This window comes from Silene latifolia, chromosome 2, assembly GCF_048544455.1.
Source record: "Silene latifolia isolate original U9 population chromosome 2, ASM4854445v1, whole genome shotgun sequence".
NCBI lineage: Eukaryota > Viridiplantae > Streptophyta > Magnoliopsida > Caryophyllales > Caryophyllaceae > Silene > Silene latifolia.
Window position 1 is genome coordinate 171,709,422 of NC_133527.1, and position 17,525 is coordinate 171,726,946.

The 17,525-nt window shown below is 39.6% G+C and overlaps 1 protein-coding gene and 1 non-coding gene across 2 annotated transcripts; both read left to right on the forward strand.

The window, feature by feature from the left end:
• The first annotated feature begins 390 nt into the window (after nucleotides 1-390).
• Nucleotides 391-1,302, forward strand: LOC141641627 (uncharacterized). The gene is made up of 2 exons (XM_074450282.1): nucleotides 391-400; nucleotides 872-1,302. Exons 1-2 carry the CDS (start codon nucleotides 391-393, stop codon nucleotides 1,300-1,302), a joined length of 441 nt encoding a protein of 146 aa, XP_074306383.1.
• Nucleotides 1,303-8,535: 7,233 nt separating this feature from the next.
• On the forward strand, nucleotides 8,536-8,642 carry LOC141644623 (small nucleolar RNA R71). The gene has a single exon (XR_012544235.1). It is a non-coding gene; the product is annotated as a small nucleolar RNA R71 (small nucleolar RNA).
• The last annotated feature ends 8,883 nt before the right edge of the window (nucleotides 8,643-17,525 follow it).

Consider the following 17,525-nt stretch of genomic DNA (forward strand, 5'->3'; position numbering starts at 1 on the left):
TTCTTTGTTTATTTGATTTTGTTTGCTGGTATTCATATGGTTGTATGATGCTTTTATCATATAAAATGAATACACTTTTTCCTAGGCTACTTTATGAAACTTCTAGTTTTATGTGTACTGCATATGTTCATATGGTTTTGCTAGTATGGTTTTTGTTAGTAGTGACCCACTGTCCCACTATTAGCTGTCACCTTTATGTTTTTGTTATTTTATATAATACTCCGGTGATAATGGACGATTTATGTGTTTGGCTGGAGTATAATGTGTGACTTCATACATTTTTGTCCTTTACTTTGGCTAATTTAGTATGCTGCATATTGGAAATTGATTCTACTTTATTTGCTTGAAGTGACGGCATCTTTTTTGGCTTTCGACGGTATCATTGGTATAATGGTGTTTGGTTTGTGCTGTTGTTAAGTATCCAATTTCACTATCGTTATATACATCGAGTTAGTATATACATAAAGTAAATGTCCAATGATTTTAAATTTATTAGTTAGGGAGTAGCTACAGCATCTCTAATTGATTAAATTTTATTCGAAATCACATGTGAACACTTGACATTTTATTGTAATTAATTATATGTAATGTGATGAGACTTACCCACAGGAATCTTATTATATTTGTGTGATTAATTAGGATGTTATATTGAATTATGTTTCTTAATATCCCACAGGAGTTGAGAAATGAATATAATTTGCTAGTTTCATCATAAAGTTTAAGTTTTTTTTTATGCATCTAATTTGAGTAGACTTTAGCCCACATACAAGTTTATGTCACTAGATTCATATGAGCATAATTTACATTGGTAAGTTGTGATAAAGTTAGGTCTCAATTTTTGTTACTAAGCATATATATTTAAAATTTGCAGCAAGTTTACCTGGAAGTTCCTTTGATATCAAAATAGACGTTCCTGAATTAACTGGTGATAATTTTAAGGTGTGGAAGGAAAGAGTTCTATTGCATTTAGGATTCACGCGTTTCGATTATGCTATACAACACAATGAACCGGCTGAGGTAAAAGAAACTAGCACACCAGATGAAGTAAACCATCGTGAAAAGTGGGAGAAATCAAACTATATTTGCACGATGTTCATAAAGACAAAACTGTGTGCTAGTATCCGAGGTTCCGTCGAGCATCATACTAAAGTTCGAGACCTTCTTAAAGCAATAGATGAACAGTTTGAAACTTCTGATAAGGCTTTGGCGAGCACCTTAATTATGAAATTTACTTCTTTGAAGCTCAATGCCACTAAAGGAGTACGTGATTTCATCATGCGCATGAGGGATATTGCAGCCTAACTTAAGGTATTGGAAGTTACTATGTCTGACTCTTTCCTGGTACATTTCATTTTGTGTTCTCTCCCAGTACAATATGCCCCCTTTAAGATCTCTTACAATACACATAAGGATAGATGGTCTCTGAATGAATTATTGACCATGTGTGTTCAAGAGGAGGGTAGGTTGTTGTTGGAGGAGGACGAAAATAAAGGTGAACCTAACTACTAGTACTAATAAAGAATGATCTAGTACTAAGAAGGGTCACCATAAGGATAAGGGAAAGGGTAAGATATCTGTTGAGCCGACCATTAAGAAGAAGTCTTCATGTTTCTTCTGTAAAAAGAAGGGACATATGAAGAAAGACTGCATAAAGTTCAAAGCTTGGCTTAAAAAGAAAGGTAATTTTCATGCGTTTGTTTGTTATGAATCTAATATGGTTAATGTTATTCATAATACTTGGTGGATTGACTCTGGTACTACAATCCATGTTTCGAATACCTTGCAGGGTATGACAAACCTGCGGAAACCAGTGGCAAGTGAAAGCTCTATCTATTCAGGAAACCAGATAGGCTCGAACGTGGAGGCCGTAGGGACATGCAGTTTAGTTTTGAGTAGTGGTTTTATTTTGGTTTTGGAAAAGACATTTTGTGTTCTGAATTTTGCTCGGAATTTAATTTCAATTTCAAGGCTTGTACCGTTTGGATTTACCTTTAATTTTTCGAATTCTGGTTTCAGTATTTGCAAAAATTCTAAAGTTATTGGTTATGGTATTATGTCTAATAATTTATATCGTCTTTATTTACAAAATGATACCACTCAAAACACTATGCATGTTAATACTGGTTTAAAAAGAAGTATTATGAATGAGGAGTCCTCTATGTTATGGCTGTGAGAAATAATCTGTATACTTCCTTTATGTTCAAGGATTATAACGAATTTTATGAAGATGATACTAGTCATAAAATAAAAATACATAAACAAAAGTAAAGGATTCAGAAATAACCTTCGGTCCTAGCAAATACTGGCTAAGAACAATATCAAAATAGATATTCGCCTATCAGTTGCACCCAAGATGCTCCGAGAAATGCCCTTGATTTTGCTAGAATCGATCCAAAATTTTCTGTAAAATTTAGGGTTTTGTGTTTTTACTGATGAGAGGAGGCACAAAAATTGCTTAGGAAAAATTAGGTCAGAATGATAATCATCCCTCTCTCCCTATAAACCGTGTATAAGGAGTTAATTAGGGTAGATTATCTTCTTTTAATTTTCGGCCCATTTGACCGAAATAAGGAGTATATTTCCTTATTTTCGGTTAATCCAAAAATGTATAAAATGTGTTAAATTGTCATATAGTGAGGATCGAACCCATGACCTCTTGGTTTGTGTACCCTCACTATTACCACTATGACACATTCAACTTGTTGAGATTAAATATAACCGATTACATTTAATTACGAATTAACAGATTAATTCGTCCAAGCTAACATTACATACATTTAATTAAATATAACTTATTATATTTAATTTACGAATTCATAGTTAATTCGTCTCAACTAATATTATTTAATCTTCATTAAATAATTGTCTCATCAACACATTGACTAACTGTTTAGTCATATTAGGCATCAATGTGATCATATTTCTATAACCACATCTCTCAAACACATCCTATAGGTGTGACCTTTAGGGACCAGTTGATCACCGCCATCTGTATGATAATAACGTCAAACTTTCTAGCAAGCCAACCGTTATTAGGTAAACGTTAATCAACTGATTAAATATACGAAGTATACCCTTGTGAACCTGTAAGAGATTTACAAATGTTATCACACTAATTTGTGGAGGACACAAGCTCCAACAAACTCCCACTTGTCCTCACAAGTGTATGTGCGATAACCGATTCTCATATCCTAAAATTTCTCCCACTCAATGTAAAACAATTTGCAAATCCGTATTCACAAAGGTCGTATTTTACAAGCGATCATTTTCAAGAGTGGTTTCCCCGACTAGAGAGTAACTTAACTAATAAACGAATCATCATTCGAGCATGGCCATGCATTTCAGTTACTACTCCTCGAGTGGCCCTGAGAAATAACTATACCTGATAAGGGTTGGATATTTTCCTCAACTCGAATCCTGCAGATGTAAGCACAGTATGAAATGACCCAGAAAAAATTTACTTAGCCTCCGATTCACGGTGAGACCGTGAGAAAGAAACCAAAGTCACCCAAAAACTGCCTTAATCTCAAGAGACAGTCGATAGTCAAAAGAATCGACTCTAGGAACACAATGGATGTCCTATCCATGACTTGGCACCGAATGTTTTTAAACATTTAGGACTCCATTATGTTGTCACAAAAAGTTGTCCTACGAGTTATCGTTATAATCTCGCATCTGTGATCGATCAGTCAACCGTTTGACTTATGGCTCGTTGAACCCACCATCAATCGACTGCACAATATAATAGCCGGAGTTATCAGCTCACATTGGCGATTACGGACCAAAACAAATATAATGTAATTCAGTTCACTTTGTGACGTTCAATGTTGTCAGTATAATCCACATGAAAAACAAAACATTATAATAAAACGATGAATTTATAAATAGTGTATGAAAAAGATAATGTATCAAATCCATAATCAAGTAATACAACTCAGGAACACGTTTAATTCCCATGGAAATGACGTGCCCTACATGCTTATCATAATTCAATGATTCAGTAGTAGAATCTGCTACAACACACTAAGAGTGAAGACGAACCGGACTGAGATCCGTTTGGAAGCTAGCATCTGCGTAACCGGTTGCGCATAGCTTAGTATCTCCTCCATAAGTCAATACCCAATCCTTAGTCCTCCGTAGGTACCTGGATTCTTTTGGTACCGACTCGTCATACTCAATGCATGTGCCACGTCTGGACGTGTGCATATCATGGCATACATGATTGATCCTATAGCTGATGCATAAGGAACACGATTCATGCGTTCAACCCCTTCAGGCGTCGTGGGTGACTTGAGACTTGCTCAACTGCATCCCACACGTCATTGGAAGGTTCCCCTTCTTGGAGTTGGTCATGCTGAACTTCTCAAGAATCTTATCAAAATAAGACTCCTGACTAAGTGATAACGTCCGTCGTGATCTATCTCGGTAGATACGGATTCCCAAAATGCGCTATGCCTCACCCAGATCTTTCATCTGGAAATGGTTCTTCAACCATTCTTTAACCGAAGATAGGAGAGGAATGTCATTCCCAATAAAGAGTATGTCATCGACATACAATATCAAGAATACAATCTTGCTCCCACTCGACTTGATATATAGGCATGGTTCTTCGACCGATCGAGTGAAACCATACTCTTTTATCACCTGGTCGAAACGATGATTCCAACTCCGAGAAGCTTGCTTAAGTCCATAAATGGAACGCTTAAGCTTGCATACTTTCTTAGGATGTTCAAGATCTATGAAACCTTCGGGTTGCACCATGTACAACTCTTCCTCCAAATAACCGTTTAAGAAGGCGGTTTTCACATCCATTTGCCTAATTTCATAATCATGAAATGCGGCTATCGCTAAGATTATCCGAATGCAACGTAGCATGACTACAGGTGCAAAAATCTCATCATAATGCAATCCGTGCACTTGAGTGAAACCTTTTGCCACAAGTCGTGCCTTATAGGTATATAGTTGCGCGTCTACAGAACGCTTTATTTTGTAAAGCTATTTGCACTGTAGAGGTTTTACCTTATTAGGTAAATCAACTAGATCCCATACGTCATTCCCATACATGGAGTCCATCTCGGATTGCATGGGTTCGAGCCATAGCTTTGAGTCGGAACAGGTCATAGCTGTAATACTCCGTATTTATAAGTCTTGGGGTACTCTATCGGGTAGGCTTTACTCTGTCGAGTAAGGGTAAGTTGCGTTTAGAAAAGTTTCTGACCTGTTGGGTACTCGATCGAGTAGCTGGGGCACTCGATCTAGTAAGGGGGTACTCGATCGAGTACCTCGGGTACTCGATCGAGTAGCCGGTTTTACGGGGAGTTTTCTCGGGTTTTGTTAATTATGCGATTAAGGTATATAAGCTTTGTCGTCATTATTCTAAATCACTTTTGCAAAACCTAAATTACTGTTTAAGAGAGAAAGCAAGCAAGTTCTTCATCCTAATCGCATTATTAGCAATACCCGGAGTTTGGAAGGTCAGTTCTTAGCGTTGATTATACCGTTGAGTTCCTTGCGTCGAGGGTAAGATCTATGTACCCTTTTTATTATCTTTCCTTTGATTTGGTTAAACCCTAATTTAGAGATTTGGGGGTTTATGTGTAGTATGTGATTTGGTAGCCTTTATGTGTTGTATGATAGGAGGAGGGTTCATAGAGGAAGCTTTTGATTCAAAGAAGAGAGACCGTCGATTGTGTGCTTACAGGTAGGATTTCTACTCGTATTAGTCCCATAATGGGATATTGGTTGATGTATTGTGTTTGGTTGTTTGATATAGTAATTGTATTGTGATTGTGGTTGTGATCGTTGTTGATGGTTCGCGAGGCGTGGCCTCGACTGAGTGGGGTCACTTGCGGGAGTGGCTTCACGCCTAGTTTCGCCTTATCGTGGAACCCGCCACGAAGGGATGTGCACATTAATGGACAGGGTTATCGCTCACTATGTGAAGCGGGGATTTGGTGGGTACGATGCGGTCCCCCATGGCGGTGGCTGGTCCGGTGGACGATCGAGTGATTGAGATGATTGGATTTGGCGTGATTGTGTGTGTGTGTGATGATTAAGTCATCTGTTTATCTTATAGTTGGTATATATCTTGAATTGTGTGATTAGTATCGACCCGGTGTTGTTTTGTAAACTGCGGTGATCCATTCGGGGATGGTGAGCAGATATTGAGCGGTATTGAGATGAAAATCTTGGGATATTTGGGATGGCCACGACATGATGATAGGAGTCTTCATTCGTAGCTTATTAGTTATTTACATTTCGATTAGAAGTCGATTGAGAACATGTATTGCATTTTGGTTTGGTTTTGAGAATTGTAACTCTTCACTAAGTATTTATATTTAAACGTTGTTTCTTCATTGTTTATTTGATTATCATTGCCTCGGGTAACCGAGATGGTAATGTCCTCATACCTGAGTGGTCCTGGTAAGGCACTTGGAGTATGGGGGTGTTACAAATGGTATCAGAGCGACGATCCTGAAACCTGTAACCAATGAACCTAATGAACATAGGGAGTCAACTAAAATGAACTCGGGGTAAAAGTTGTAGGAGCTAATGCAAAGGCTTGGGAGACGTCCTAAAGTCGCGAAGTCGCCCTACAATTTTGAACCGGTCACATGGGGGGAGTGTTTGTCGAGTCGTATGTGTGTTTGGTTAACTTGTGTAAGAATGTGATGAAATGTGTGATTGTTGGATGTTGAAGTAGAAAGTTAAGAATGTGAAAGAAAAGTTGAAGATATGTGGAAACTGTTGATGGAATGATATCATGTTGAATGTTTTACAATGTGGCATTTAATAACATGATGAAGTGATCTCGTAGATCGTATGAAAAGATGCGTAGCATGTTTAGTTATGATATAATGTGGTTTTATAAAGTTTAGCATGTTAGCATATGATATAGCATGCGGGTAGCGTTTCTGAATTGGCGTGACTCGATCGAGTGGGACTGACTCGATCGGGTGGGTTTTGACGATTTTGAGTCCAGAATCGTGTTTTTGGGTACTCGATCGAGTAACTAGGGGTCAGAAGGTCTATTTGGGGTCTGATGTTTGGGTACTCGATCGAGTATGTTGGGCACTCGATCGAGTAGCCCGTTACTCGATCGAGTGTGTTTGGGAACTCGATCGAGTAGGTTCTGGGCAGCGTGTTTTCATGTTTTGAGGTTTAGTACGTGTGTTTATGTCTACCCTTTCTTATATATAGTTTCAAGATGCCGCCCAAGAAGACTGCTTTGTATGCGAGAGCTGAGCTTATGAACATAGATGACATCGTTAAGATGTTGGAGCACCAGGATGCTCTCACTGAGGCTTTAAAGACTGTGGGGAAAGATAAGGATAAGGATAAGGAGAAGGAGGTTGATCATTCTAAAATCAGCCTCTATATCGCGAGGTTTAACCCGGAAGAGTACAAGGGAGTTGGGGAGCCTAACCTTCTTGATAGTTGGCTGAGAGAGATGGAGAATATATCAAATTTGGGCTTGGCTTGACGACTCGGAAAAGGAAGTCTAATCACAATGGGCTCCTTCTCCTTGGCCTTGTCTTTATTTTTCTTTGAAATTTCTTCTTTTGATGGTTCTCCATCCTTAGAGTTTTGCACAATTTCTTCTTTGTCACTAGCTTCCACAACTTCATCCTCAACTTGCTTCTTTGGTGCTTCATACCTTGTACCACTACTCAAGTGAATGGCACTAACCGTTTCATGTCTTGGGGGATTACTTTGAGGTGGTAATTGCCCCTTTTGTCTTTGTGAGCTTGAAGATGCTAGTTGAGTCAATTGGGTTTCCAACATTTTGGTGTGGGCTAGGATGTTGTTGATGGTGATTTCCTTTGCTTGACTACCCTTTTGAATTTGAGTGAAAAACTCTTGTTGATTCTTTTGCATTTGGAGGACCGTTTTTGAACATCAAAACCTTGGTCATTTTGTTGATTGTATGGAGTTTGATTTTGGTAACCTTGGTTTTGGTTGTAAAAGGGTCTTTGATTTTGGTTTCTCATGGGAGGTGGGGTGTATGTTGGTTGAGGGTTTTGAACATTTTGGCTTTTGTATGAGAGATTTGGATGGAATTTGGTGTTTTCATTGTAATAATTTGAATAAGGGGTACCACTCTTGTATTCTTGAAAAGCATTCACTTGTTCATTTGTTCCCCTACATTCACTTTGGTCATGTCCCAAAGTTCCACAGTTCTCACATATCCCACTTGGGATTGATGAAGATGCCGTCATGGCATTGACATGATGTTTTGGTGATTTTGAGGCTTCTTCAAGTCTAGCCATAGCTTCAAACTTCAAATTGATGGTATCAATGTGAGCACTAAGTTGAGCACCCAATTGAGTAATGGAGTCCACTTCATGCTTTCCTCCTCTAGTAGCCTTGCAAGGCCTTCTATATTGTGAGTTATGGACCGCCATTTCCTCAATTTTGTTCCAAGTTTGATTGTCATCAACTTCGGTGAACATTCCATTTGATCCCATGTTGAGAATATTTCTTGAGTCTTCATAAAGACCATTCCAAAATTGTTGTACCAAGAACCACTCGCTGAGTCCATGATGAGGACATGAGCGGCAAATTCCTTTGAATCGTTCTCAAGCTTCATACAAAGATTCTTCATCTCTTTGCTTAAAGCCCGTAATTTGAGCTCTTAGCATGTTAGTCTTTTCCGGTGGATAGAGCTTTTTGTAGAAAGCTAGAGCCAACTTCTTCCAAGAATCAATTCCGAGAGTAGCCTTATCAAGGCCTTTCAACCATTGTTTCGCGGTGCCAATTAGAGAAAATGGAAATAAGACCCATCGAATTTGGTCTTGAGTTACACCGGTTTGAAAAATTGCATCACAATAGTCGCAAAAAGTTTCTATATGAGAATGAGGGTCTTCACTAGGCATCCCCCCAAATTGGCTTCTTTCGACTAATTGGATAAATGCGGATTTGGCAATAAAATTTCCGGTTAACTGTTGTGGTGTGGGAGTACCATTGGGTAGGTTCTCCTCGGTGGGTACGGAATGTGTTGAAAATTTAGGCATTGTGGGTTGATTTTGTGTTGGATTTTGTGTTGGGTTCTCCTCACCTTCTCTTGCAAAAGGGTTGATGAACTCAATAGTATTTGGTTGAATAACTACAACCTCACCAATACCTCTCAAAGTTCTCCTAGCAAGTCTTCTATTGTTTGTCAAAGTCTTTTCAATTTCGTGATCAAAGGGTAACAAGTTACCTTGTGATCTTCTAGACATGCAAAATATCAAACAACTCGAAAATAATTAAAACAAACCTTGAGGAGTTTTACTTCCTCAAGGCAAATAAAGACACAACTAATAACAATATAAGAAAATCTAAATCAAGTTAACACCGTCCCCGGCAACGGCGTCATTTTTGGTCGTGTCCCCTTTTGAAGGTTTAGTTTTCAGTACTTGTCGTTAGGAGCACCTAGACCAAAACACAATTTATAACTTCACAAACAACTCTACAATTAGTAAAGAGGCAAGTAAAGTTCGGATCCCAAGGGACGGGAATTGAGATGAGATTTTCTATTGCAACTAGTGGTGTCTAAGGGTGTCATAATTTGGGGTTTGAAGTAGAAGATCACTAAACTAAATAACAATGAAAGTAAACAAGCAAGATGATTAAAAAGGGATGTAAACAATTGATAAAAGGCACTAGGGTGTCATGGGGTCATAGGGGATTCATGGGAATTGATCATACAAACATATTCTCAAATTATAAGCAAGCAATTATTATTGTGATGGATCGAGTTGGTTTATAACTTACAATCCTAGGAAAGTTTGGGTCCCGGAGCCGAATCGATTAGATTGTAAAACACCTACAAGTCGACTTAATCTTCCCTACTCAACTATATGCATGGTCTAATGAGACTCGAGTTGGTTTATGTCTTACAAGTCTCATTGAAAAGATATGTGATGGGTAAAAAATGCAAGGATTCATAGGCTCGCATTTCATCAAACATAACATGTGCATAAGTTGAGATCACAACAAGCAAGCAAATAAACTATGAAAACATATTAAATTAAGCATGAATCATTCCCCATGTTGGTTTCCCCTAATTACCCATTAACCTTAGCTAAGGAAACTACTCACTCATTATCATGTTGAACATGCTAGCAAGGTTGTCAATCATACCAACAAAGTAAAACATGATGAATAAATGAAGATAATTAACAATAATTAAAAAGGGATTAAGAGAGTTATACCTACTAATGATTCCAATAATAAAGCAAAGAATAATAGAAGTATTTGATGATAGATTGGAAGGTTGTCAATCTCCCAATAATAACCCAAATAATCTTCAATTACCCAAAATAAAGGATGAACAAGAGAGAGATTAAGGAAATAAAACTTGTATTAAAACTTGATTAAATGTTAATTACAAGATTAAAGAGAGATTTGATTGATATTAACTACACTAAAGATTGCTAAGAAGAACACGCTCTTCTAATTAGACTAATGGGGTATTTATAGTGGGGATTAGTTACATAAATTAGGATTTACTAAGGGCTTAAATGACGATTAAGTCCTTGAGGAATCTCCGGTCTCTAGGGAGACTCCGGTCTCCTTTTCGCCGGTCTCAGAAAAATATGCGCATCCTTCCTTGAAGCTTGTAGAAGACGAAAAGGCTGTTAGGGAATCCGGGCGTCTAAGGCATGGGACGGGCGGATTTTGCTGATTCTGGATGGGCGTCCAGAAGGGGAAGACGGGCGGATTCTGAGCGTTTTGGACGGGCGTCTTGTGGAGGAAGACGCTCGGATTGTGGGTGCTGGACGGGCGTCTTGTGGACAATCCACCCGGATTGTTTTACATCTTCTTTCCTTCTTCTTTTCTTCCCTTTTCTTCATAAAATCCTTGAGGATTTCCTCGGGGATGCAAGGATCTTTTCTCATCATTGCCCATCTACTATAGTATGTACAAAGGCCTTCTAATCTTGTCTTCTCTTTGATGCTTGGTCATTGAATTCAATCAATTTAGCTTCATTTTGCCATGAAAATGCAAGGTTTGCACTTCTTTCCTACCAAGGACACAAAACCTCAAAGAATATGCAAAACAAAGGACTAAAGACAATAAATGACCCAAATATGCACTAAAAAGCATGGGAACAAGGCTAATTCGGGGACTAAATATGCTCTAATTATGGTCACATCACTTGCCCCAGACCCTCCGGTCTGCACTTTAGAATAGGAAGATGATCAACATAGTGCAGACCACAAGTCGCGCCACCAACGCCAAAAACCAAGAGCTGAAGGGGATAGTTGCCGACTTGGCGCAGCAACGATCTGATCTGAAGGAACGCGTGGTGGAATTGAAGGCTGAGCTTGTTGTCGCCAGGAAGAAGCTGAAGGAAGGAGCTGATCAGCTGGCCCGCACTCAGGAGGTGTTCAGCACCTTCTCTGACTCCCTCAAGCATTCTGATGAGTGGATCAGTGAACTGATCTCCCTGGCCACCAATGTTGTCGCCTATGCTACCTGGCAGGGAAAAATCAGCGGGATGCGTACTGCTCTTGAGGAGGCTCCCACCCAGCAAGCTATAGAGGAGGAGGAGAGACAGCTGGAGATGCTCTACCCCACCCAACTTGATCTGAGTGCGCTGATGCCTGAAGTTGGGGAGGTGAATTCTCCTGCACTTGCTGAAGCTGCTGGTGGAGATGCTGGAATGTCCCAGGATGCTGCTGACGGAGCTCAGGAAGCTGAGGATGTGCAAACTGGTGCAGTACCTGAAACAGAGGGTCGGAGAGGAAGTGCCGGAGGTGGAGCTCATTAATGTGATCGATAATTAAGTATTTTTTTTTATGTTAATGAACTTTTTTGGTAGTCTGGCCCAGAGGTGGCAGACTTGTAAGTTTTAAAATTCTTTTTGGTTGCTCCGCCAAGGTAGCGGTTAAACTCAGGGGCCGTACTTTGGCCATATTTTGGGAATATTCCTTGCCGTAGTTTGGCAAGGTTTTAGTTTATATCCTTTGTGCTTATTTCTTAGGTCTCCTTAGTTTAGGAAGTTGCCGTGTCAGCCTGCTGGCTGATTTAGGCGAGTCCTGTCATCCTGAAGAGGCTGACTTTTTGACTCAGCTAGCTGCTGTTTCAGCCTGATGGCTGATTTAGGCATATGCCGCAATGTAAGGAGGAGTGGCCCTGTCCACCCAAGAGGCTGATTTAGACCAGTCTTGTCAGCCTGAAGAGGATGATCCAGACTAAGCTAGCTGCCGTGTCAGCCTGATGGCTGATTTAGGCGTATGCCGCAGTTTTGGACTACTTAACCTTATTCATGACGCAAGGTGTGTTCATCACGTTTAAAGCCAACCGGGGCGTAATTTAGGCAAGTTTATCGTCATTCTAGGACCAATGGGACGCTGCAGGATTCTAGTAGCGCAGAGATTCCTACGTTTCATGTATGTGCATGCATGCTAGGGCCCTAATTAATTGCGATTAGTGTGAGTTACGACCAGGGGTGGTATCAGGGGTAGCTGGATAAGCGTGTTTAGCTGTCAACCAGGCTCCTTTTCGTATGTTCCACAGTCCGCCTGGTAAGGGTACTCCTTGTGGAGAAAATAGGTTAGGCATGTTGGAGTGTCATGTGCCTTGTCACCCCACGTTGGCAGTTGGCAGTTCTGCTAAATCCCTTTTAACGTACCATAGACACTAGGATTCAGAGTGATGTACCTAGAGAAGCCTGAAAATAGGAAAATATATTAAAATGATGTGAAGTACCTGACGCCATCTCATGGGGTACCAGAGCAATTGTGGTCCCAGGACGCTGCCAGACCATACCATCTAATAGCAGTTTAAAATCTTGAAATAGTTAGAGAAACCAGAAATAGGAGTGAAACTGGCAGTATGCCTACTACCGGATTTTTATTTTAATTTCAAAATGATTTGGCTTTTCATAGTACATCATCCTGAAGGCTAAAATCTACTTATTATTAAAAGTAATATCTCTTCAGGTGAAGTATGTTCCATGGGCGTTGTATGATTTGACCGTCCATAGTCATCAATCTGTATGCACCATGGCCAACAACTCCTTCTACCTGGTATGGTCCTTCCCATTTGTAGGCGAATTTGCCTGCCTTTCGATTATTAGTGTTTTGAAACACCTCTCAGAGAACAAGGTCTCCTACCTCCAGGAACCTGACTTTCACATTCTTGTTGTAAATCCTGGCCACTGACTGCTTTTAGGCAGCCAGACGTATTTTTGCGCTTGCTCGCAGCTCGTCAACTGTGTCCAGGCTTCTGACCATCTCTGCATTGTTAAGTTCCCCTGTCATACATACATACCTGTGGGTGGGAACTAGAACTTCTGATGTAATGACAGCTTCCGCGCCAAACACCAGGCTGAAGGATGTTTGACCTGTTGCTATCTTTGGTGTCGTTCTATCTGACCATAATACCAGTGGCAATTCATCTGCCCACTTTCTTCCTAACTCCTGTAACCTCCTTCTCAGATTGTCCATGATGATTTTTTTGTTGGGGTTGGTGTCCTTAACAGTTAGTGCAAGGACTTATAAACCTCTAAAAGGATCAAAGGGCATACTTTGGTATTTTTATCAGTTGATCCACGTTTATCAATAACGGTTGGCTTGCTAGATAAGTTTGACGTTATTGTCATACAGATGGCGGTGATCAACTGGTCCCTAAAAGTCACACCTATAGGATACGTTCGAGAGATGTGACAGTATGAAAATACTGTCATGTAGATGCCAAAATTGACTAACCAGTTAGTCCAAGTTATTTGACTAGTAATTAGTCAAATATGTGATGTTGAGATATTATATTTAATACGGATTAAATATCATGGGCTAAGGCGAATTAACCAGTTAATTCGTAAAATTAAATATACGTGATTTATATTTAATTAAATGTATATTGAATGTAATTATACAATACTGTTTTGTCGGACACGAATTAATAATTCAGCTAACCCGTATTATTAGCTGATGCCTTAATTTCCGATAACCGATAACAGTTTATAATCAGACCGCGTCATATACACTTAGCGAGTTTTGGACCGGACCGCAAGCTTAAGTGAAGAGGAAATTAAAAAGCCCATGAGGCTCCCTCCTCACGGTTTGGCCGAGCCATCCAAGGACATAAGGAGAGCTTCTCCTCTTGTCTAACCGAATCATCATTAGTGAAAGATAATTAGGGTTTCGAAGAGCATTCTTCTCTGTAGAAACCGAGATCTCACATCTCAAGCAAAACTCACATCAGTTCTCCCTATATTGCAAGGCAATCGGAGAACACTGTTCTAGCACAAGGGCACATCTCGGACAAGGTCTTGGGTGCAACAATTAGGAGGGAATCTCATTTGATTTCTGTTCTTTACGCCGCACTATAAGGACCCGAGGTTGATTCTAATTCCTTATCGTTTCCATATTGTTTTTATCGTTTTATGACTATAAATTGCATGTTAAATTTACGTTATAGTCCTGCATTTAAAGGGTAGTATACGGATATTAACCTACAAGTGGTATCAGAGCGAGGCCACGTGAATTTTTCATGTGTTTTTCATAAAACGTTGTTGAAACGATGATTTTGGTTAAATTTTTGTCTCGGCAGCCAATTTTTTTTTACTCGGCAGAATTTTTTTTTAATTTGCTGCGTTTTTGGTTGCTTTGGGAACCGTGTCTTGTTTACACGGTTGCTCTTGTTGTTGTTTTGTCTCGAAAACCAAACCGTGCCATGTTATACACGGCTGTTTTGCTACAAATTTCATGTTGTTTTTACATGTTGTTATTTTATACTGAGATTATAGCAACATGTCAAGTTTTTGTCAATTGTCAAATTTGTTTTAATGCGTTTTTGATCATATTTGCAATTGATTTTGTCTCGAAATATGTTTTCACGAGGGTTTTGTAGTTTCCACATTTTTTAGCATTCGATCGAGCGTATTTCTACTCGATCGAGTGCTGTTTCTGTCTTGTTTTTGATCGATCGAGTCCCTGTTGTACTCGATCGACCCTGTCTCAAAAACCTTTTTCTCGATCGAGTCCTTGCTGTACTCGATCGACCTGCTTTCAAAACCCCTCTGCTCGATCGAGTTGTCCTCGTACTCGATCGAAAGTAGTTTTGCCGATATAGGTACTCGATCGACCTCCGTTTAGTCGATCGAGCACCTCCGATTAGTATACCTCTCGATCGACTTGCGTTCGGTCGATCGAGCCCTCTGTCCCTCGATCGAGCACTCGTGTCCCTGGATCGAGGGATTTAAATCTTTAATGACTTTGAAAATTTGTTTCTTTTGATTTAAATTTTCTTTTGGCTTCAATATGTACTTTATCCGGATATAGTACACTCGCTATGATTGTGAAACGGTTCACACACGTACCATTAAGTTATTTTAAATTATATTTAAAGTAACGGATTATAATAGATTAAAATTAAATGATAGAAGCGGTTTTATCACACGAATTTTAATCATTAAAAGGTGGTTTGGATAAATTTAACATAATTACGGAATTATGTCATGAATAAATTTGTTTTGTTTTTAGTTGATGCATTTTTATTTAATCGTTAATTTATGAATGCCGTGAATGCCTTTTAATTACGTATTTAATTTTACAAGCGATTGTAACTTAGTGTGGCCTTAGTAGAACGTGTTACCGTAATGATGGAACACGGTCTTGGTTGTATTTTGAGATCTTGTATCTCCGTTTTGGATTTCTCACTTGTAATTACAGTTTTAATTAGAATGTAAATAGGTTTATATTTGTAATTTTAAATTGTAATTTTTGAGAAGACCAAAGATGGAGACCGGATGCTCACTCCCGCTACTTGGATCAAGATGGAACATCAAGACAAGCTTTTCGGGTCCAACGGTGGATTCCAAAGTTGTATTATGTTCTTATACTAGGATAGGCCACACTAGGAAAATTTTATTTACGTTTTTGCATTCCTTTATTTATTTTTCGCAACGATAATTTGCATCATATTCCGCCTAAAAACCAAACCACCTAATTATTGCATGAAAACTGACACATATAGAGGTCACGAGTTAGTTTTCATTGACATTCTCATGTCACACGTTTTAAGCCATCATCCAAATAAATTCATTCACGACAGACGCTAGTTATTCGTTCACTTAAAATGAATTATAATTTTGTTGATGGGATCTTCCTCGTATAAACCAAAATTGAGAACGGTCTTTATAGGTCAAACTCCAATGAGTCCCTTCTTCGTCGGTAGGCATACTATGACCCCTTCTACGTCGGGTAAGTTGGAACCGATTGACCTATTTTATCTCAACACTATGGTCACTCGTACGATCCCGTGATCATGGTGGACTATAGATAGGATTTACGTAAATCTATCGACCAAGAGTTCTTCCGGAAGAATTAGCTAAAAGTTGGCTTATCGTTCATCGAAATTGAGTCTTGGGATCACTTGTATCTTTCTTGAGGGAGATCAATTATGCAAGTGCGAGAGTCTACATGTTTAAAATGAATTTTAAAATAGACTTAAATCACCTCGATGAGTTGCTTATTTCGTTTTGTTTTTCTTTCTTTTTCGGTGTAGATCACGTTTTAAATCGCTAAACATCAAATGGTGGTTCAAGTGATAACCCAATGCCAAGTGCCACATTGGACCGTGAGTCCTGGCTTAGGATCTTCATGAGTCAGATGAATCAGTCCACTCGGATCAAGAATGACGGATCCAACTTCGCGGATCGGGAGGCAAAGATTACGGAATGCGCCGCCGCCGACGGAAAGCTCGGATATCGCTTGAGCCCATGCCGTTAAACCCAGGTCCCACGGTGGAATTAACGAAATCAACAAGTATAACGATTTCGCTTTAGAAGTCAAAAGTGCGGTAAAGAACGTACTTATTTTTGCAATGGAACCCAATTTGCATAAACGCTTCATAGCCCAAGGTGCAAACAAGATTTTCACCACGCTCACTAAGGAATTCTCGAAAGCACCGAGAATCGTGACCTATGAGCATACCACTCGCTTCTTTGATGCGAGACTCGAGAAGGGCCAACCGGTTAGCCCACACATTCTCAGCATGATTGAGAATGTCGAGAAACCGGAGACCTTTAATCGTAACATCGCGAGAATATTGTTATCGACCGTATTCTTCACTCACTCCACGATGGTTATTCGCAATTCAGAGCGAATTACTATATGAATGATTTGAAGAAAACTCCCCATGAATGGCACTCCCTCCTCGTACGCACCGAGAAGGACATGAAGTGCGGTGAGAGCTCAAACAGGATATTCTCGTTGTGTCAAACAAAGGGAAAGGTAAGGGCAAAGCTCCGGCAAACCTAACAAAGAGGTAAGGCGAAGTTCAAGAAGTCGGGTTCGGGGAAGAGTGGTCCTGGTGAGGCGAGTAACTCATCGGCATGACAAAGAGCAAGAGTGAGAACATGGAATGCCATCATTGCCACAAGACTGGGCATTGGAGACGCACATGTCCTGTTTATCATGAGGACTTAAAGGCAGGTCGTGTTAAACCGGTTGGTATGTCTTCTCTCTCTTCTACTTTTATTCATATGATTGAGATTAACCACGCAAGTTACGGAACTTGGGTACTTGATA